Below are 21,969 nucleotides of genomic sequence, written 5' to 3'. Positions count from 1 at the left end.
TCCCCCTTGGATTGTGGGCTGGGCTAGGAGGCTGACTTCTGACTTTTCCCCTTGGATTGTGGGCTGGGGCAGGGGGCTGGGCTAGGAGGCTGACTTCTGACTTTCCCCCTTGGATTGTGGGCTGGGCTAGGAGGCTGACTTCTGACTTTCCCCTTTGGATTGTGGGCTGGGCTAGGAGGCTGACTTCTGACTTTCCCCCTTGGATTGTGGGCTGGGCTAGGAGGCTGACTTCTGACTTTCCCCTTTGGATTGTGGGCTGGGCTAGGAGGCTGACTTCTGACTTTCCCCCTTGGATTGTGGGCTGGGCTAGGAGGCTGACTTCTGACTTTCCCCCTTGGATTGTGGGCTGGGCTAGGAGACTGACTTCTGACTTTCCCCCTTGGATTGTGGGAGACCTTTTTCCAGCTTCACTCCTGTGCCTCCACACACACCTGTGCCTACACACACACACCTGTGTCTCCTCCACACACACCTGTGCCTCCTCCACACACACCTGTGCCTCCACACACACACCTGTGCCTCCACACACACCTGTGCCTCCACACACACACCTGTGCCTCCACACACCTGTGCCTCCACACACACCTGTGCCTCCTCCACACACCTGTGCCTCCACACACACCTGTGCCTCCACACACACCTGTGCCTCCACACACACCTGTGCCTCCACACACACCTGTGCCTCCTCCACACACACCTGTGCCTCGTCACACACACCTGTGCCTCCTCACACACACCTGTGCCTCCTCACACACCTGTGCCTCCTCACACACACCTGTGCCTCCACACACACACCTGTGCCTCCACACACACACCTGTGCCTCCTCCACACACCTGTGCCTCCACACACACACCTGTGCCTCCACACACACACCTGTGCCTCCTCCACACACCTGTGCCTCCACACACACACCTGTGCCTCCACACACATACCTGTGCCTCCACACACACCTGTGCCTCCACACACACACCTGTGCCTCCACACACACACCTGTGCCTCCACACACACACCTGTGCCTCCACACACACCTGTGCCTCCACACACACACCTGTGCCTCCTCCACACACACCTGTGCCTCCACACACACACCTGTGCCTCCACACACACACCTGTGCCTCCACACACACCTGTGCCTCCACACACACACCTGTGCCTACACACACACCTGTGCCTCCTCACACACACCTGTGCCTCCACACACACACCTGTGCCTCCACACACACACCTGTGCCTCCACACACACACCTGTGCCTACACACACACCTGTGCCTCCTCACACACACCTGTGCCTCCACACACACACCTGTGCCTCCACACACACACCTGTGCCTCCACACACACACCTGTGCCTACACACACACCTGTGCCTCCTCACACACACCTGTGCCTCCACACACACACCTGTGCCTCCACACACACACCTGTGCCTCCTCCACACACACACCTGTGCCTCCTCCACACACACCTGTGCCTCCACACACACACCTGTGCCTCCACACACACCTGTGCCTACACACACACACCTGTGCCTCCACACACACCTGTGCCTCCACACACACCTGTGCCTCCACACACACACCTGTGCCTCCACACACACACCTGTGCCTCCACACACACCTGTGCCTCCACACACACACCTGTGCCTACACACACACCTGTGCCTCCACACACACCTGTGCCTCCACACACACACCTGTGCCTCCACACACACCTGTGCCTCCACACACACCTGTGCCTCCACACACACCTGTGCCTCCTCCACACACACCTGTGCCTCGTCACACACACCTGTGCCTCCACACACACCTGTGCCTCCTCCACACACACCTGTGCCTCCACACACACACCTGTGCCTCCACACACACACCTGTGCCTCCACACACACACCTGTGCCTCCACACACACCTGTGCCTACACACACACCTGTGCCTCCACACACACACCTGTGCCTCCACACACACACCTGTGCCTACACACACACACCTGTGCCTCCTCCACACACCTGTGCCTCCACACACACACCTGTGCCTCCACACACACCTGTGCCTACACACACACACCTGTGCCTCCACACACACCTGTGCCTCCACACACACCTGTGCCTCCACACACACACCTGTGCCTCCACACACACACCTGTGCCTCCACACACACCTGTGCCTCCACACACACACCTGTGCCTACACACACACCTGTGCCTCCACACACACCTGTGCCTCCACACACACACCTGTGCCTCCACACACACCTGTGCCTCCACACACACCTGTGCCTCCACACACACACCTGTGCCTCCACACACACCTGTGCCTCCACACACACACACCTGTGCCTCCTCACACACACCTGTGCCTACACACACACACCTGTGCCTCCACACACACACCTGTGCCTCCACACACACCTGTGCCTCCACACACACCTGTGCCTCCTCCACACACACACCTGTGCCTCCACACACACACCTGTGCCTCCTCACACACACCTGTGCCTCCACACACACACCTGTGCCTCCACACACACCTGTGCCTCCACACACACCTGTGCCTCCACACACACACCTGTGCCTCCACACACACCTGTGCCTCCTCACACACACCTGTGCCTCCACACACACCTGTGCCTCCTCCACACACACACCTGTGCCTCCACACACACCTGTGCCTCCACACACACCTGTGCCTCCACACACACCTGTGCCTCCTCACACACACCTGTGCCTCCACACACACCTGTGCCTCCACACACACACACCTGTGCCTCCACACACACCTGTGCCTCCACACACACCTGTGCCTCCACACACACACCTGTGCCTCCACACACACCTGTGCCTCCACACACACCTGTGCCTCCACACACACACCTGTGCCTCCACACACACCTGTGCCTCCACACACACACACCTGTGCCTCCACACACACCTGTGCCTCCACACACACCTGTGCCTCCTCCACACACACACCTGTGCCTCCACACACACCTGTGCCTCCTCACACACACCTGTGCCTACACACACACACCTGTGCCTCCACACACACACCTGTGCCTCCACACACACCTGTGCCTCCTCACACACACCTGTGCCTACACACACACACCTGTGCCTCCACACACACACCTGTGCCTCCACACACACCTGTGCCTCCACACACACACCTGTGCCTCCACACACACACCTGTGCCTCCACACACACACCTGTGCCTCCACACACACCTGTGCCTCCACACACACACCTGTGCCTACACACACACACCTGTGCCTCCACACACACCTGTGCCTCCACACACACACCTGTGCCTCCTCCACACACACCTGTGCCTCCTCCACACACACACCTGTGCCTACACACACACACCTGTGCCTCCTCCACACACACCTGTGCCTACACACACACCTGTGCCTCCACACACACACCTGTGCCTACACACACACACCTGTGCCTCCTCCACACACACCTGTGCCTCCACACACACCTGTGCCTCCACACACACACCTGTGCCTCCTCCACACACACCTGTGCCTCGTCACACACACCTGTGCCTCCTCCACACACACCTGTGCCTCCACACACACCTGTGCCTCCACACACACACCTGTGCCTCCACACACACACCTGTGCCTACACACACACACCTGTGCCTCCACACACACCTGTGCCTCCTCCACACACACACCTGTGCCTCCACACACACCTGTGCCTCGTCACACACACCTGTGCCTACACACACACCTGTGCCTCCACACACACACCTGTGCCTCCACACACACACCTGTGCCTCCACACACACACCTGTGCCTACACACACACACCTGTGCCTACACACACACACCTGTGCCTCCACACACACCTGTGCCTCCACACACACACCTGTGCCTCCTCCACACACACCTGTGCCTCCTCCACACACACACCTGTGCCTACACACACACACCTGTGCCTCCTCCACACACACCTGTGCCTACACACACACCTGTGCCTCCACACACACACCTGTGCCTCCACACACACACCTGTGCCTCCTCCACACACACCTGTGCCTCGTCACACACACCTGTGCCTCCTCCACACACACCTGTGCCTCCACACACACCTGTGCCTCCACACACACACGTGTGCCTCCACACACACACCTGTGCCTCCACACACACACCTGTGCCTCCACACACACCTGTGCCTCCTCCACACACACACCTGTGCCTCCACACACACCTGTGCCTCGTCACACACACCTGTGCCTACACACACACCTGTGCCTCCACACACACACCTGTGCCTCCACACACACACCTGTGCCTCCACACACACACCTGTGCCTCCACACACACCTGTGCCTCCTCCACACACACACCTGTGCCTCGTCACACACACCTGTGCCTCCACACACATACCTGTGCCTCCACACACACCTGTGCCTCCACACACACCTGTGCCTCCACACACACACCTGTGCCTCCTCCACACACACACACCTGTGCCTCCACACACACCTGTGCCTCCACACACACCTGTGCCTCCACACACACACCTGTGCCTCCTCCACACACACACCTGTGCCTCCACACACACCTGTGCCTCCACACACACACCTGTGCCTCCACACACACACCTGTGCCTCCACACACACACCTGTGCCTCCTCCACACACACACCTGTGCCTCGTCACACACACCTGTGCCTCCACACACACCTGTGCCTCCACACACACCTGTGCCTACACACACACCTGTGCCTCCTCCACACACACACCTGTGCCTCCTCCACACACACACCTGTGCCTCCTCCACACACACCTGTGCCTCCACACACACCTGTGCCTCCACACACACCTGTGCCTCCACACACACACCTGTGCCTACACACACACCTGTGCCTCCACACACACACCTGTGCCTCCACACACACCTGTGCCTCCTCCACACACACACCTGTGCCTCCACACACACACCTGTGCCTACACACACACCTGTGCCTCCACACACACACCTGTGCCTCCACACACACCTGTGCCTCCTCCACACACACACCTGTGCCTCGTCACACACCTGTGCTCCACACACCTGGCTGTACTTTTTCTATGGATCTTCTCATCTCCCAAATTCAAGGCAGTGTGCTGCTACTGCTCTCCTCTGCAGGTGTGTCTTCAACCTGCCAAAGACTCTGAGACTCCCCTCTGACCTCTCTAGTGGTGGTCCAAGGGTCTGTCCTGTACTTAGGTTTCCTGTGTTCACTGCTCTCCCTCTGTGTAACAGGTCTGCAACCATAATCCTGTGACAGCTTCACAGATACCGAGCAGAGACAGCAGCTTCTGGGCCAAACACTCGGTCCCCGATACCAGCATGTTGCTAGGAACAGACTTCTGGAAAGTGTTCAATGAATTTGATGCACCCTTGTTTCTTAAGATATGAGGAAAAACAGCTCCACAGGGCAAAGGACAAAGATGAGATGTGGTCGGTGCCACAGCTAGCACTGGGGTGGACCCCCCAGGCAGGGCTCCGGGTCAAACTCAACTCACTTAGAACTGCTCTGCCTTCATCCAGAGTTTTCTATGCTTTTAAGCTGCTGTCACTTTGATTCCTTTTTGTGGTGCTGGGATTTGAACTCAGGGCTGACACTCTCCTACATAGGCCACACATCAAGCCCTACTCTGCTGTTTTTTTCAGGATGGAGTCTCGAGCACCTGGCTCTGAGCTATGATTTGCTGGGTCTCAGCCTTCTGAGCAGTTAAGAGCACAGATGTGATCCACTGGTGCCCAGTTTGATTTAGCTTTATCCTTCCCCAAAGCTCCCGCAGACCTGACACGGAGCCGAGGGGTCCTGGAGAGCGCCCTCTCCTGCCCCCTGGGGTTCACGATGAGAAACGCAGCTCAATCTTGCAGTCTCACCCCTCCCAGGGCCCAGATGGAGGCCTACTGGGCTATGGTCACACCTCTCCCACGGAGGCTTGCAAGCACGGCAATCAGACACGGGTTGTTCATTGTGCACACAGATTGTCCGGGCAGAAGGGAGGCTGGGGTGCAGCTCAGTTGGTGGAGCACTAACCAAGGAGCAAAAGTGTCAGGTACAGAGCTCAAAAAAAAAAAAAAAAAGAAGAAGATAGAAGGGAGCAGAATGCCACGTGGGAGGCTGGGAAGGTGGCTCCGTGGTAGAGCGCCTGCCCTGAATGCATGAGGCCCTGGGTTTGATTCCTCAGCACCACATAAGCAGAAAAAGCCAGAAGTGGCGCTGTGGTTCTATCACTAGAGTGCTGGCTTTGAGCTGAAGAGCTCAAGGGACAGCGCCCAGGCCAAGTTCAGGCCCCATGACCAACAGCAACAAAAATAGAATGTCATGTGGGGGCCAGGGCCGCACCCTCTAGGTGCTCTGAGCTGAGCGGGAGCAGCTGTCCGCTCACTCCGCAGGCAGGTGTCCACTGGGAACCATCTTGGTGCACGCCGGTCACTGTGGCTTTCCTGGTGAAGACTGTGTGAGAGCCTTCGTTGTTTCTGGGTCCTCTTGAAGAAAGCCCACGCGTGCTTTTGCCTACTTGCCAAAACTTACCCCAGACTTGAAAAGCATCTGTCATTGCCATTCTACACTGACTTCCATCTGTTCCTCATAGATCAAAGGCTATCACAAATCTGTGTGAATCAGAACGTCACGGGAAACCCGGCTTCCTCGCAGGTACCTCTATTACTTCTCTGTCTCATCTTTTCTTAACGGGCAAAAGGTCTTTGTCCCGGGAGAGCCCTGCCCGAGGAACCCCACACATTCCAGGCTCTGCCACCGGATGGTGGCCAGCTACTGTGGTCCAGAACTGATCTCAGAAATTGGACATTCTTCCCACAAGAAAGAAGTTGTCTCTCAGCCCCACGGTGACAGCTCTCCTCTGTCTAAACCCTCACAGGAAGGAGCAACGAAGAAAACAACATGACTGAGTTCAGAGCACAGGTTCTGGGCAGGGTCCCATGCCTGTGCTTCAGAGGCAACTCCGACTTCCTCCTGAGCCCCAAGCGGGGAGCAGGGTAAGTGGTACCGGGCTTCCAGGCCTCCGTCCCTTGTCAAGTCACCTCAGACGCTAATGTAAAGGGTGGATGTGTGGAGAAGAAAGGTCTGGACGGTCTGGACACAGCCTGGACTCTCCGAGGGAACAGCTGGGCTACTTTATTGTCTATTCTGTGTACAGACATGGCCCCGGCTTGGGCAGCATCGAATGTGATGCTCTTAGGACAGATGGTGTGGCGTGGAAGCCCTCCTGCTCCCAGACACTCCCCTTGCCTTTCTCGCCCAGCGACTCCTCCTCTTGTCCTGCCAGGGTCTTGATAGCCAGACCGGGCAGAGAGGGTCTCGCTGTGGCCACTGACTCCCAGCACACAGATGCCTGTCTCGAGGCCAGACACAGGCCTGGCCCTCCAGCTTACCCCCTGCTCACGTTAGCCCTGTGGAGACTTTCCTGCTGTAGGAAAGAATGCGTGTACGGCTTCTTACCCAAGCACTGGGGGCGGGAAGGTGAGTGGCAAAAGAGGGCCTGGTCTGTACTCTCAGGCCAGCAGGTGGCTGGAGTGGCCTGCCTTGGAGCTTCCCCTGGAGTTCAGGCCATATCTGCTGAGGTCCCCAGGGTGAGGCTAGGCCCCTGCCACTGTCTGATGGCCATCTTCTTGGCAGGAATGAGGAAGAAGGTCAGGAGAGGGTGCCACGTGCGTCTGCAAAAGTGACAAGACAGAGGGAGAGGCACGGATACAGTTGTCACTCAGAGACAGCTGTGCCCAACAGGCATCCGAGCTGGGTGACGGAAGAGCCTGTCCGGGAGGACGGCAGCCGGCCGAGGCCAGAGCGGGGGAAGAAGGGCCTGCAGGCCACGCATGCTGTGCTCCACAGCTCCTGCATGTCTGGCCCGGGCAGCCAAGGCATGTCCAGTGCCGCTGGCCTGACTACTACCTTCAGCAATTCACTGAGCAGCCCCCTCAGTGCCTACGGGAGCCAGATGAACAGGCCCCTGAGGGATGGCCCCCAGGCCCAGGTGTACCCGCCCACCCGTCATGTCCCCCAGCGCTGCCTTGGGACGCGACTTCCCCGATCTGGGGTACAGTGCTTCATGGCTGGAGGCTTCTCCATGGAGGGCACCGGCCTGCCCGGCCTGCCAATGACTCCTCTGTTGCTGGAGGTGCCAATCAAGACGGAAGGTGACGCTGGGTGGCAGGGCGCGGCGGGGGGCTGCCCTCCCAGCAGGGGGCGGCTGGGAGCCAGTGGGGCCAGGAGACATCTGAAAACAGAGCCAGACGGCCTGCCCCAGGCCTGCACCCAGCCCCCTGGGCATCCCCACAGGAGGACCCCAGCTGGACCCTGCAGGGAACTGGCCCCGCCCTACCCTGCACCCCGTGCCTGCCACCACCACCTCTGCATGCCGGGCCGCAGAGAGGGCCAGAGCCCTCCTCTGGGCTGCGGCTGCAGAGTGCCTGGAGCTGGCCCTGGGGTCAAGTGTGAGCCCTTAGACTCACTCTCATGGCCGTCTCTCGGACGGGGGACTGTACCCGAGGTGTTCCCCAAAGTGCCTCTGGGACACTGGCCTCTCTGAGGGCCTCTCCCACCTCAGCTGCCTCTCTCCAGGAAACCACGCCGTCTCCAGGTCTCCCCGCCTCAGCCCCTGAGACAGGGGACAGCAAGCACCGTCCGCCTCACATGCATGCAGCTGGCTCCGTGCAGCATGTGGGATTCAGGGGTTCTTACATGCAAGCCCAAGTCTGTCCAAATAGGACGGCATTTCTCTTTGAGGCAGTAGCCAGCTGTGTTCCAGGAGGGCCAGCCCTCCGGCCCTCACAGCCACGGTGCCCTGCCCCAGAGTCGCTGCCTCCCGGTTCCTGTGTGGCATTGTTGAGCACCGCATAGGCGCACACGGTGCAGAGACAGAGCTCTCCAAGGAGAGAGGCAGTGAGCCCATTCACTGGCAGAATCTGGAACATTCTGTGGCAACCTGCAGGTACCTGCTTTCCAGCTCCTCCCACCTGTAGCAGGTGTTCATGCCCAGACCAGAGCTGGAGCTGCCCCTGGGGCGGGGCGGGGAGGCTTGTCTGTCCAATGTTCTCTGTGGACCTGTGAGGATAGCTGTGGGCTTCCTGAGCACATACTCTGGAGAGCACAGTGTCAGGGAAGGAAGAGGCAGTGCTCCCTGGGGGCTAGGTGCTGCCCACAGGACTTTCAGGAAAGGCCTCCTGCTACCAGCTCAGGAAGAGGCAGAGAGAGACAGGCATACAGTAGGGTTTAGAGAACTGTAAGGACTGTCTATTAAGGGGGTGCAGTGTACCCACAAAATAACAGCTGATGGCGTGGGTACGTGGTGTGTCACAGGGCGCAGCTCAGACCAACCTCTCCGCCACCTCAGTGCCCACCACGCAGCGGGAGCATCCACGACGTGCTCGAGGCTGGGGGACCTCCAGCCACCCGCTTGGGCAGCTGGCCTTCCTCGGGTGGGAGTCTGCGTGACCTCCCCGGGCACCTTGGATGTGGCAGAAGCCTGTTAGACAGGACCCTTGGCTCCTGCTGCACACGACCTCCAGCAGGACTTTCTCTTCATGACTCACAGCTTCAAGGTGCTGGGTGTAGGTCTGGCTCAGCATGAAAGCTGTTGGAAGACACACCGTGCCTCACACATCTCAGTCTGGTGGGTGTGGTCGGCAGGACCTGGTCTGCCTGCCCTGCTGCTGCCTCTCGGGGGGACTGGCCTTCAGCGAGATGGGGCTGAGAAAGATTATCCACCAAGCCCAGGGTCCTAAGCAACCACTCACGGCCCCTGTGGCCTCTCCATCCCTCTTGGCCCACAAAGGCCTCCAAAGGGTGGTGCTGGGTGCCACTGACACAGACATGAGGCCTCCTCGGATCTCCACCTCCACTGCCGTCTCCCTTCCCTGAAGTCTGAATTAGGAGGGAAGCCCAGCGCCCTGCACCCAGCCCCCTGCTTCTCCCCACACCCCCTTTGCCCGTTGCTCTGGCTGAGCATAGATCCCCAGATCTCATATTTGCACATTTAACCTTGAGACTTTCTCAAGGGGTGGAGACTTTCTCCTTCCTTTCTGTTCTAAGAGACCAGCTTCTGAGCAGGAGGCCCTGCTGGAGCTCAAGCATGTGACAGAAGAATACCCTAACCATCCTCACACCCCTCTCAGGAAGAGATTGGTGTTTATCCTCAATCAGCCTCAGCCTCTGCCTTCACAGAGCGACGCCTGCTCCTCCCGCACAGGCCGCAGAGGCCAACAGGGCGGAGACACAGAGCAGGCAGTGCAGGGCTTGTGTGACGCGCCCCCAGTGTCCAGACAAAGGGTCCAGGGATGAAGCCTGGAGCTGCCATGATGGAATTCAGAGACGTTGCATGTTTGTGAACTGTTGTCGGAACTCTCCCGGGATGATGTACATTCCAGGGCAGATCGTGTGTGGCAGCAGGGGTGTTGGTTGCCCATCAGAAAATGCTCTGCAAACCCTTAATTCCACACCTGCAGGCTTGCGTGGACATGCACGCCGGCAGCGCGGCTTGCGTGGACGTGCACGCCGGCAGTGGTCCTGCACTAAAGGCAGCAAAAATCTTCCCAATTTTTCCGTTTTGTTGCTCAATGACATACACCCTCTGAGAGTGTGTGTACAAAGCGGCAGGCGCCCTCTGAGGATGCTGTACAAAGCGGCAGTGGGACTTGAAGTGTGTGCTGTGGTCACTTCTCAGGGTCTTGTTGTCAGCACTAACTGTACTTGCTTGTGGTATGAACCCTTTGGAAAATGAAAAATGGTAGAGTGCTATCACGTGGGATGGGCTGAGAGGAGTTGACACAGACAATACTTTATATATTTTTCAGTTTCTACTGGAAGAAGGAAGTTTCCAGTAGCTAGGCTGTCCTGGTGAACTTTTAAACGAATGCACGCGGTGCATTTCTCAGAGTTTCACGTCTTTCCTGTACTTGATTTTCCAAATGCAGTTGCCCTACCTCCTCAGAGGTGCCAAGCTAAAGCTTCACCACTGAGTCGGGCAGCGGTCCAGAAGGAATGCGGCCCCTTGGTGGTGCTGCCGGCTGCTGGGCTCCTGACTCCAGTGCCCTCAGAACACCCCAGACAGAGCTGGGAGGGAGCCCAGCGCTCTGCATACTGTCACAGGTTTGGAGACGGGCGTGCAGGAGGGGTGGCTGACTGCCAGGCCCCAGGTGAGACCTGAGACTGGGGGCTGGCCTTCCTTTCAGTCTTTGCAGATTGGATGCTGTCAGGCACGCCTCAGTCACGGATAGCTGTAAGCGGGGCCCCACTCCCCGGGAATCGGGCTAGCTCCCACTGCTGGCCACGGCGCTGACCCTTGCCTGGGCTGAGCCCCCCAGCTACACATCCACCTCAGTACCTACCCTGTTCTGTGGGCAGAATGTCCTCCATGGGCCCAGTATCTGCCCGTGCACAAAGGACTTTCTGTCCCACCACCCTTTCCTTCCCAGGGAGCTGCTCCCACGCCTGGTTAGGACTTCTGAGGGGACAAAACAGTATTTGTTTTACAGTACTCCACACATTTATCCATTCCTTTACTGGTGTGTGCTGAGTACAGCACAGGGCAGGGACAGAACCCAGAGCAAGCATGGCGCGGCCACAGGAAGGGAAGGGCACTCGACAATAAAGAGCTGGAGTGGGCAGCCAGGGCCACGGGTGGTAGGGTTTTGAAAGCAGGGGACGAGAAAGGGTTAGAGATGAAGGGAAAGGAAGGGAGGAGTGGGCAGCGTGACTCAGGACAAGGCAGCAGGACGTGCTGGGGACCAAGACCGGCGGGGGCTGTGCGGAGCTGGTGTGGGGAGGGCCGGGACCCAGGCTCCGCGCCTCACCCAGAGCCAGTTCCTTACACTGCTTGTCTCCCCTTAGGGATTGGTGTGGTATTCTACGTAGCAGTCTGAGATCAGTTGAAAATATTCCAAGGTGTTGTTTCTGATTTTTCACTTAAGGATATTTTTCTTTTGATCATACAAAAGTTTAAAACTGTAGCATAGCAATCTAAAGTCTTTATGGCTGATGCTTTGCTCTTTCAGCTCTTGACAAATGCAGCTGTCTGATGGTGTCTCCCGGGCGCTTTCCCGGGCCTCCCTGGTCGGATCTCCACCCCAGCGCTGCAGGGAGGGAATGCACACTGCTCCAACTGTCTGTTTCCTTATGTTTTCCATGTTTTTTTATAAACATTATTTTTAGTCCATATTTTTGTTCTGATTATTGATAGCTTGGGCATATTTCTACTTATTCAGTTTTCATTACATATGATCTCTCCTCTCCTCTTCTACCTCCCTGGAATCCTTGTCTGGGAACTGTGACCATTCTGTTTCCTTGGTGGACATCTGTAATGTGCACAGTTAACAATGTCCATGCCAGGGCTAAGCACAACCTTTCTGCTCCCAGAACCAGCCCAGATCCTAGCTGCATCCGTGCCCTCAGTGCAATCCCGAGTTTACTTCTTTTGGGGGAGGGCATAAAACCCTTCTGGGTTTGCTCTGCTGACTGCTGAACCTGAGGACTAGTCTCCATGCAGAAGAGGGAAGGTCACTCCAACTGAAGTGAGAAACCCAGGTTCTGTACCTGGTCATCCTGCAGCAGTTCTGTTTTTCTGGGTGCACACTAGTGCACCTGGCGAATGCCAGGTCTGCATAGGACAGCAGGCAGACGCTCCCACAGGCTGGCTCAGAGCAGGGCATAGAAAACCCAAGGCTTGGCCGAGGGGCCTTTGCTTCCTCTCTACACGGTTGGCTACAGTGCAGCACAGACTTTGATTATTGCTCCGTTGTCTTTCCCTTCCTAGCTTTGGGCCTGGCTACGACTGGAATTGTGTGTGACCCATTTGTGCCTCTGAGGGCAGGTGAAGGCCTGGCTCAGAGGTTCTGCAGGCCCGAGGAGTCGCCTCGCCATGGTTGTGAGCTGTCTGGCTGTGGCCTGGCTCGGTCCATGCCCCGGGCCTCACATTGGCACTGCCCTTGAAAGCTGTGCATGTGAGCAGCGGGCTGACTAGACCCAGAAGTGGGAGCCGTGAGAGGGCTCCAGCGCCAGGAGAGCTGTGGAGGCTGGGTGGAGCCTGGTTGAGGCTGGGGACCGATAAGGACCCTGGCTGTCCAACAGCGTTTTTGCTGTGTGTGTTGTTGCCGAAGCTTGAACTCAGGGCCTGGGTGCTGTCCGTCGGGCAGCTGTCAGGGGCCATGCGCGTGTCCGGGCTCTGTCCTAGGGACACCCTGTTACCGCACCCGTCTCCCCGGGGCCCGCCTGTCAGGGGCTCCGCTCACTTTCTTCAATAAACTTGTGTCGTTTTGCTTCTCCTTTTGTGCCAAGGACTGTTCTTCCATGGTTGTAAGGAATGCGGGCCTCAGCGCCCGTCCTTCGGGCTCAGGGGCACGCCCCGTTTAGACCTGTCCACGGCTGGGGCGCGACTGACCTGCAGGCCGCGGACTAGCGCCCCGCCCACAGGACCCCCTGCACCCCTGGGGCCCGCCCACAGGACGCCCTGCACCCTGGGGCCGCCCTGCACCCTGGGGCCGCCCACAGGACGCCCTGCACCCTGGGGCCGCCCACAGGACGCCCTGCACCCTGGGGCCGCCCACAGGACCCCCTGCACCCTGGGGCTCGTCCGGCCCCGCCCACCGGCCCGCCCGGTGAGCCCGGGAGGGGCGGGGCCCCGGCGCCCGCGCGGCCCGCTCACTCCCAGCCGCGGCCGAGCCCCACGCAGTCCGACTGGAAGCTGCCCGGAGGCTGACCTGCTGTGGAGGACCGGCCTAGCCAGGCCGCGGCGGCGGCCGCCCCGCGCGCCCCTTCCTCAGCCGACCCGGCCGCCCGGCCGTGTGGGAGTAGGATTTGGGGTTCCCGGGTGAGGGGACGTCGGCAGACGCAAACACGTGATAGCTGCAAGCCACGGGTGCGACCCTGAACACAAAGCACGAAGCGCGGGGAGCCGGGGACACGCGGACCGCCAGGCCCGGTCGAGCACTGCGGAGGGGCGGCCGAGGGGGCGGGGCCCAGGGGCAGGGACGGGGCGGGGCCTAGCAGGGATGGGGCGGGGCCTAGCAGGGACGGGGCCAGGGGGAGACCAGGGGACGGGGCCTAGCAGGGACGGGGCCAGGGGGAGACCAGGGGACGGGGCGTGGCCTAGCAGGGGCGGGGCCAGGGAGGAGACCAGGGGACGGGGCGGGGCCTAGTAGGGGCGGGGCCAGGGGGAGACCAGGGGACGGGGCGGGGCCTAGCAGGGGCGGGGCCAGGGGGAGACCAGGGGACGGGGCGGGGCCTAGCAGGGGCGGGGCCAGGGGGAGACCAGGGCACGGGCGGGGCCTACGGGACGCAGGGAAGCAGAAAGGAGAGGAGCGGCCCGGGGTCCAGGGCCTGGTCCGAGGGCCCCAGCCCAGCACCAGGCTTCCGGTGGCCCCGAAGCCCGCGTGGCCAGCGACCCAGTGCCCGAGCGCGGCCGCTCAATCTTCCCGACGTCTCCCTGACCTTCCCGAGCCGGGCGGGCCGAGCGAGCACCCGCCCAGGGCCACCCGGCCCCACCCTTCCGGCCCGCTGCCGGAAGCGGAAGTGTCCGACCGCGTCCGGTTCCGGCCGGGCCTCCGGAGGTGGCGGCTGCGGAGGCCGACCGAGAGGTGACTGGGGTCCGAGGGTCGGGCTCCCGCGGCCCGGGCGCGGCGCGGCCGGAGGGCGGCTCCCGCCGGCGGGGTGGTCCGGCGCGGGCGGCGGGGCGCGGCTGCCACGGGGATCTTGGACTCGGGCGGGTGGTGTGGAAAGGAAAAGGCTCCCTCCGAAGGCGCGGGGAGGACGAGGCGGCTCCGAGGCCTGGAGGGGGCGTGGGGCGGGCTCTGGGGCCGGCGCGCGCCGCCCCCGGCCCGGGCCTCACACCTCTCACCGGGGCCCGGGCTGGTGAACGGGAGCGGGCCGAGGAGCAGCAAGTGGCTCCTGCTGGCTTGCTGGAGGACGGAGTGTGCGAGTGAGCTCTCGCACCTCGGGCCCACCCAGCTCTGCCGCAGAGGTCTGCTGTGCCCAGAGCGTAGGGCCGTCGGCCTCATGCGGGGGAGACCGTGGCGATAGAGGGGCCATGTGTAGACCCCCATGCGCTCCTGTCTTGCTGGTGGATGCCTGTTTCTATACTTGAGTTCCAAAGTGGTGTTTGTGACAGAGTTCCTAGGGCTCAGCCTTCTCTCGGGTGTACTGGATTCAATGTAGACATGCTCTTTGGGCCCCATTTGCTTTTAGAAGGTAGGTTTGGTGTCAGCACTTCCACCTTCCTAATGCATCTTCCCCCTCACCTAGCATGCCTGTGGTATGACGCATGCAGATACTCTACCTACGTGTTTGGCCATGAAGGAGACAGACCGGGAGGCTGTTGCTACAGCAGTCCAGAGGGTCGCCGGGATGCTCCCGCGCCCAGACCAGCTGGACAAAGTGGAGCAGTACCGCAGAAGGGAGGCCCGGAAGAAGGCCTCTGTGGAGGCCCGGCTGAAGGTAAGGCGAAGAGGTCTTGTCACCTGCCTTACTCCTAGGCAGGACAAAGCCATTTGTCTTAAGTTTCTGTTTCCTACTTGATATCGTCGTGATTTCCCAAATTAGATTTTGCGATGCTGTGGGAGGAGACAGAGATGGATTTTATTTAGCAGTTCTTCCCAACAGTATACAGTGATGTGTCTACTAAGCAGTAGATTTACACAAAGGACTGCACAAACATGAGAAACACCACCAGAACAACCACCTTAATAATGGGTAGGACTCCATGTGACTTTTTAGACCATACATGCAGAATGGCAACTGCTTATATATTTAAACCTCTTCTGCAGAGCATTGCCAGAGTACTTTCTCTAAGTCGCTTCAAAATATGCAGACCATGTGCCAGGCTGTGGAAGACAGCTGGACATGTTTACAAAGAGCTGTGAACAAGCCGGGCATGGTGAAGATGTGCCTCCACTCAAGAGGATCACTTGAGCCCAGGAATTGGAGGCCAGCCTGGGCATAGCAAGGCTCCATTTAAAAAGTGAGAGAAGGGAATGGACTGGAGATGAGGCTCAGTGGTAGAACACTTCCCTCATATGAATGCAACCTGGGTTCAATCCCTACCCCACAGGAAAGTATACAGGAGTAAGACACAGAAGAGTGTCATTCTTCCTTAATGTAAGCTCCAAAATGATACAAAGAGGTGCAGACCTTGACCTTCAGTGGTTGGCATAGAAGGGCATATTTTTAGGGATTTGGGAGATGACCTTTGAGGAAAGCTTATACTTACACTGGCAATACAATAAGTTCTTACCATCTGGGAACTGTGTAAGGGTCCCAGGCAAGGTCTGATGAGAACCTATAGATGAGTGTGCAGGAGGTCTGATAAGGACAGTATAGACGGATGCCCAGGGCAGGTCTGATGAGGACAGTATAGACAGACAGGTGTATAGGGCAGGTCTGATGAGGACAGTATAGACAGACAGGTGTATAGGGGAGGTCTGATGAGGACAGTATAGACAGACAGGTGTATAGGGCAGGTCTGATGAGGACAGTATAGACAGACAGGTGTATAGGGCAGGTCTGATGAGGACAGTATAGACAGGTGTATAATGCAGGTCTGATGAGGACAATATAGACAGGTGTACAGGGCAAGTCTGATGAGGACAGTATAGACAGGTGTATAGGGGAGGTCCGATGAGGACAGTATAGACAGGTGTACAGGGGAGGTCTGATGAGGACAGTATAGACAGGTGTACAGGGGAGGTCTGATGAGGACAGTATAGATAGGTGTCCAGGGCAGGTCTGATGAGGACAGTATAGACAGGTGTCCAGGGCAGGTCTGATGAGGACAGTATAGACAGGTGTCCAGGGGAGGTCTGATGAGGACAGTATAGACGGGTGTATAGGGGAGGTCTGATGAGGACAGTATAGACAGGTGTATAATGCAGGTCTGATGAGGACAGTATAGACAGGTGTCCAGGGCAGGTCTGATGAGGACAGTATAGACAGGTGTCCAGGGGAGGTCTGATGAGGACAGTATAGACGGGTGTATAGGGGAGGTCTGATGAGGACAGTATAGACAGGTGTATAATGCAGGTCTGATGAGGACAGTATAGACAGGTGTATAGGGCAGGTCTGATGAGGACAGTATAGACAGGTATATAGGGGAGGTCTGATAAGGACAGTATAGACAGGTGTATAGGGGAGGTCTTATGAGGTCAGTATAGACAGATGTCCAGGGGAAGTCTGATGAGGTCAGTATAGACAGGTGTATAGGGGAGGTCTGATGAGGACAGTATAGACAGACAGGTGTATAGGGGAGGTCTGATGAGGACAGTATAGACAGACGGTGTATAGGGGAGGTCTGATGAGGACAGTATAGACAGACAGGTGTATAGGGGAGGTCTGATGAGGACAGTATAGACAGACAGGTGTATAGGGGAGGTCTGATGAGGACAGTATAGACAGACGGTGTATAGGGGAGGTCTGATGAGGACAGTATAGACAGACAGGTGTATAGGGGAGGTCTGATGAGGACAGTATAGACGGGTGTATAGGGGAGGTCTGATGAGGACAGTATAGACGGGTGTATAATGCAGGTCTGATGAGGTCAGTATAGACGGGTGTATAATGCAGGTCTGATGAGGACAGTATAGACAGGTATATAGGGCAGGTCTGATGAGGACAGTATAGACAGGTGTATAGGGGAGGTCTGATAAGGACAGTATAGATGGGTGTATAGACAGTATAGACAGGTGTATAGGGGAGGCATGTGAGGACCATGTAGATGTCCAGCAAGGTGGTTGAGGCCAGATAGCAATCATTGAGTTGAGTGCTCTCCTGTCCTCATTTGAGATAACAGTTTTATCCTAATTATGAAAATCTGGTATACTCTTCTTGTCCTGACATTGATCTGCTTTAAGCTTGCAGTGTTAGCTGGTGGTTATCAGTAGGGACTTAGAAATTTTGAGTGGCCATTATGGTCATAGCTAAACATTTCTAATGTAACTCAGGCATCTGGTGACAAGCACTTCTTGTGGGACTGGTGCTGGCTGCCTTGGTTTTCCTGGCCTCCTGTCTGTCTAGCCGTTGCCATCCTCTGTGCCCTGGCCCCGCAGCTGGGTGCCACCGGGCTGGTGTTTGTGTTTGTCTGTGGAGGGTCTGGGTAGTAAGTGTAGGGCTGGTGTTTGTGTCTGTCTGTGGAGGGTCTGGGTAGTAAGTGTAGGGCTGGTGTTTCTGTTTGTCTGTGGAGGGTCTGGGTAGTAAGTGTAGGGCTGGTGTGTCTGTTTGTCTGTGGAGGGTCTGGGTAGTAAGTGTAGGGCTGGTGTGTCTATTTGTCTGTGGAGGGTCTGGGTAGTAAGTGTAGGGCTGGTGTGTCTGTTTGTCTGTGGAGGGTCTGGGTAGTAAGTGTAGGGCTGGTGTGTCTGTCTGTCTGTGGAGGGTCGGGGAAGTAAGTGTAGGGCTGGTGTTTGTGTCTGTCTGTGGAGGGTCGGGGAAGTAAGTGTAGGGCTGGTGTTTCTGTTTGTCTGTGGAGGGTCGGGGAAGTAAGTGTAGGGCTGGTGTTTCTGTTTGTCTGTGGAGGGTCGGGGAAGTAAGTGTAGGGCTGGTGTTTGTGTCTGTCTGTGGAGGGTCTGGGTAGTAAGTGTAGGGCTGGTGTTTGTGTCTGTCTGTGGAGGGTTTGGGTAGTAAGTGTAGGGCTGGTGTTTGTATCTGTCTGTGGAGGGTCTGGGTAGTAAGTGTAGGGCTGGTGTTTGTGTCTGTCTGTGGAGGGTCTGGGTAGTAAGTGTAGGGCTGGTGTTTGTGTTCGTCTGTGGAGGGTCTGGGCAGTAAGTGTAGGGCTGGTGTTTGTGTTCGTCTGTGGAGGGTCTGGGCAGTAAGTGTAGGGCTGGTGTGTCTGTCTGTCTGTGGAGGGTCTGGGCAGTAAGTGTAGGGCTGGTGTGTCTGTCTGTCTGTGGAGGGTCTGGGCAGTAAGTGTAGGGCTGGTGTGTCTGTCTGTCTGTGGAGGGTCTGGGCAGTAAGTGTAGGGCTGGTGTGTCTGTCTGTCTGTGGAGGGTCTGGGCAGTAAGTGTAGGGCTGGTGTGTCTGTCTGTCTGTGGAGGGTCTGGCCAGTAAGTGTAGGGCTGGTGTGTCTGTCTGTCTGTGGAGGGTCTGGCCAGTAAGTGTAGGGCTGGTGTTTGTGTCTGTCTGTGGAGGGTCTGGCCAGTAAGTGTAGGGCTGGTGTTTGTGTCTGTCTGTGGAGGGTCTGGGCAGTAAGTGTAGGGCTGGTGTTTGTGTCTGTCTGTGGAGGGTCTGGGCAGTAAGTGTAGGGCTGGTGTTTGTGTCTGTCTGTGGAGGGTCTGGGCAGTAAGTGTAGGGCTGGTGTTTGTGTCTGTCTGTGGAGGGTCTGGGCAGTAAGTGTAGGGCTGGTGTTTGTGTCTGTCTGTGGAGGGTCTGGGCAGTAAGTGTAGGGCTGGTGTTTGTGTCTGTCTGTGGAGGGTCTGGGCAGTAAGTGTAGGGCTGGTGTTTGTGTCTGTCTGTGGAGGGTCTGGGCAGTAAGTGTAGGGCTGGTGTTTGTGTCTGTCTGTGGAGGGTCTGGGCAGTAAGTGTAGGGCTGGTGTTTGTGTCTGTCTGTCTGTGGAGGGTCTGGGCAGTAAGTGTAGGGCTGGTGTGTCTGTCTGTCTGTGGAGGGTCTGGGCAGTAAGTGTAGGGCTGGTGTGTCTGTCTGTCTGTGGAGGGTCTGGGCAGTAAGTGTAGGGCTGGTGTGTCTGTCTGTCTGTGGAGGGTCTGGGCAGTAAGTGTAGGGCTGGTGTGTCTGTCTGTCTGTGGAGGGTCTGGGCAGTAAGTGTAGGGCTGGTGTGTCTGTCTGTCTGTGGAGGGTCTGGGCAGTAAGTGTAGGGCTGGTGTGTCTGTCTGTCTGTGGAGGGTCTGGGCAGTAAGTGTAGGGCTGGTGTGTCTGTCTGTCTGTGGAGGGTCTGGGCAGTAAGTGTAGGGCTGGTGTGTCTGTCTGTCTGTGGAGGGTCTGGGCAGTAAGTGTAGGGCTGGTGTGTCTGTCTGTCTGTGGAGGGTCTGGGCAGTAAGTGTAGGGCTGGTGTGTCTGTCTGTCTGTGGAGGGTCTGGCCAGTAAGTGTAGGGCTGGTGTGTCTGTCTGTCTGTGGAGGGTCTGGCCAGTAAGTGTAGGGCTGGTGTGTCTGTCTGTCTGTGGAGGGTCTGGCCAGTAAGTGTAGGGCTGGTGTGTCTGTCTGTCTGTGGAGGGTCTGGCCAGTAAGTGTAGGGCTGGTGTTTGTGTCTGTCTGTGGAGGGTCTGGGTAGTATGTGTAGGGCTGGTGTTTGTGTCTGTCTGTGGAGGGTCTGGGCAGTAAGTGTAGGGCTGGTGTTTGTGTCTGTCTGTGGAGGGTCTGGGCAGTAAGTGTAGGGCTGGTGTTTGTGTCTGTCTGTGGAGGGTCTGGGCAGTAAGTGTGGGGCTGGTGTTTGTGTCTGTCTGTGGAGGGTCTGGGCAGTAAGTGTGGGGCTGGTGGTTGTGTCTGTCTGTGGAGGGTCTGGGCAGTAAGTGTAGGGCTGGTGGTTGTGTCTGTCTGTGGAGGGTCTGGGCAGTAAGTGTAGGGCTGGTGGTTGTGTCTGTCTGTGGAGGGTCTGGGCAGTAAGTGTAGGGCTGGTGGTTGTGTCTGTCTGTGGAGGGTCTGGGCAGTAAGTGTAGGGCTGGTGGTTGTGTCTGTCTGTGGAGGGTCTGGGCAGTAAGTGTAGGGCTGGTGGTTGTGTCTGTCTGTGGAGGGTCTGGGTAGTAAGTGTAGGGCTGGTGGTTGTGTCTGTCTGTGGAGGGTCTGGGTAGTAAGTGTAGGGCTGGTGGTTGTGTCTGTCTGTGGAGGGTCTGGGTAGTAAGTGTAGGGCTGGTGGTTGTGTCTGTCTGTGGAGGGTCTGGGTAGTAAGTGTAGGGCTGGTGGTTGTGTCTGTCTGTGGAGGGTCTGGGTAGTAAGTGTAGGGCTGGTGGTTGTGTCTGTCTGTGGAGGGTCTGGGTAGTAAGTGTAGGGCTGGTGGTTGTGTCTGTCTGTGGAGGGTCTGGGTAGTAAGTGTAGGGCTGGTGGTTGTGTCTGTCTGTGGAGGGTCTGGGTAGTAAGTGTAGGGCTGGTGGTTGTGTCTGTCTGTGGAGGGTCTGGGTAGTAAGTGTAGGGCTGGTGGTTGTGTCTGTCTGTGGAGGGTCTGGGTAGTAAGTGTAGGGCTGGTGGTTGTGTCTGTCTGTGGAGGGTCTGGGTAGTAAGTGTAGGGCTGGTGGTTGTGTCTGTCTGTGGAGGGTCTGGGTAGTAAGTGTAGGGCTGGTGGTTGTGTCTGTCTGTGGAGGGTCTGGGTAGTAAGTGTAGGGCTGGTGGTTGTGTCTGTCTGTGGAGGGTCTGGGTAGTAAGTGTAGGGCTGGTGGTTGTGTCTGTCTGTGGAGGGTCTGGGTAGTAAGTGTAGGGCTGGTGGTTGTGTCTGTCTGTGAACGGTCTGGGTAGTAAGTGTAGGGCTGGTGGTTGTGTCTGTCTGTGGAGGGTCTGGGTAGTAAGTGTAGGGCTGGTGGTTGTGTCTGTCTGTGGAGGGTCTGGGTAGTAAGTGTAGGGCTGGTGGTTGTGTCTGTCTGTGGAGGGTCTGGGTAGTAAGTGTAGGGCTGGTGGTTGTGTCTGTCTGTGGAGGGTCTGGGTAGTAAGTGTAGGGCTGGTGTTTCTGTTCGTCTGTGGAGGGTCTGGGTACTAAGTGTAGGGCTGGTGTTTGTGTCTGTCTGTGGAGGGTCTGGGTAGTAAGTGTAGGGCTGGTGTTTGTGTCTGTCTGTGGAGGGTCTGGGTAGTAAGTGTAGGGCTGGTGTTTGTGTCTGTCTGTGGAGGGTCTGGGTAGTAAGTGTAGGGCTGGTGTTTGTGTCTGTCTGTGGAGGGTCTGGGTAGTAAGTGTAGGGCTGGTGTTTGTGTCTGTCTGTGGAGGGTCTGGGTAGTAAGTGTAGGGCTGGTGTTTGTGTCTGTCTGTGGAGGGTCTGGCCAGTAAGTGTAGGGCTGGTGTTTGTGTCTGTCTGTGGAGGGTCTGGCCAGTAAG

The 21,969-nt window shown here is 57.7% G+C and overlaps 2 protein-coding genes across 2 annotated transcripts in view; both read left to right on the top strand.

The window, feature by feature from the left end:
- The window catches only part of Ahrr (aryl-hydrocarbon receptor repressor), an 89,525-nt gene extending 80,965 nt beyond the window's left edge, over window positions 1–8,560 (top strand). The window contains exons 10-12 of the mRNA XM_042695258.1: window positions 6,605–6,666; window positions 6,890–7,007; window positions 7,648–8,560. Of these exons, the coding sequence (XP_042551192.1) occupies window positions 6,605–6,666; window positions 6,890–7,007; window positions 7,648–8,557 (1,090 nt within the window). The 3' untranslated portion in view covers window positions 8,558–8,560. The remainder of the gene's footprint in view (window positions 1–6,604; window positions 6,667–6,889; window positions 7,008–7,647) is intronic.
- Window positions 8,561–14,546: 5,986 nt separating this feature from the next.
- Window positions 14,547–21,969, top strand: part of Exoc3 (exocyst complex component 3) — a 34,698-nt gene continuing 27,275 nt past the window's right edge. Inside the window, exons 1-2 of the mRNA XM_042695190.1 lie at window positions 14,547–14,597; window positions 15,262–15,453. Coding sequence (XP_042551124.1) covers window positions 15,274–15,453 — 180 coding nt within the window. The 5' untranslated portion in view covers window positions 14,547–14,597; window positions 15,262–15,273. The remainder of the gene's footprint in view (window positions 14,598–15,261; window positions 15,454–21,969) is intronic.

This window comes from Dipodomys spectabilis, unplaced genomic scaffold (assembly GCF_019054845.1).
Source record: "Dipodomys spectabilis isolate Male_0828 unplaced genomic scaffold, ASM1905484v1 ptg000179l, whole genome shotgun sequence".
NCBI lineage: Eukaryota > Metazoa > Chordata > Mammalia > Rodentia > Heteromyidae > Dipodomys > Dipodomys spectabilis.
The sequence above is the reverse complement of the archived record's forward strand: the minus strand, read 5'-3'. Positions and strand labels throughout refer to the sequence as shown.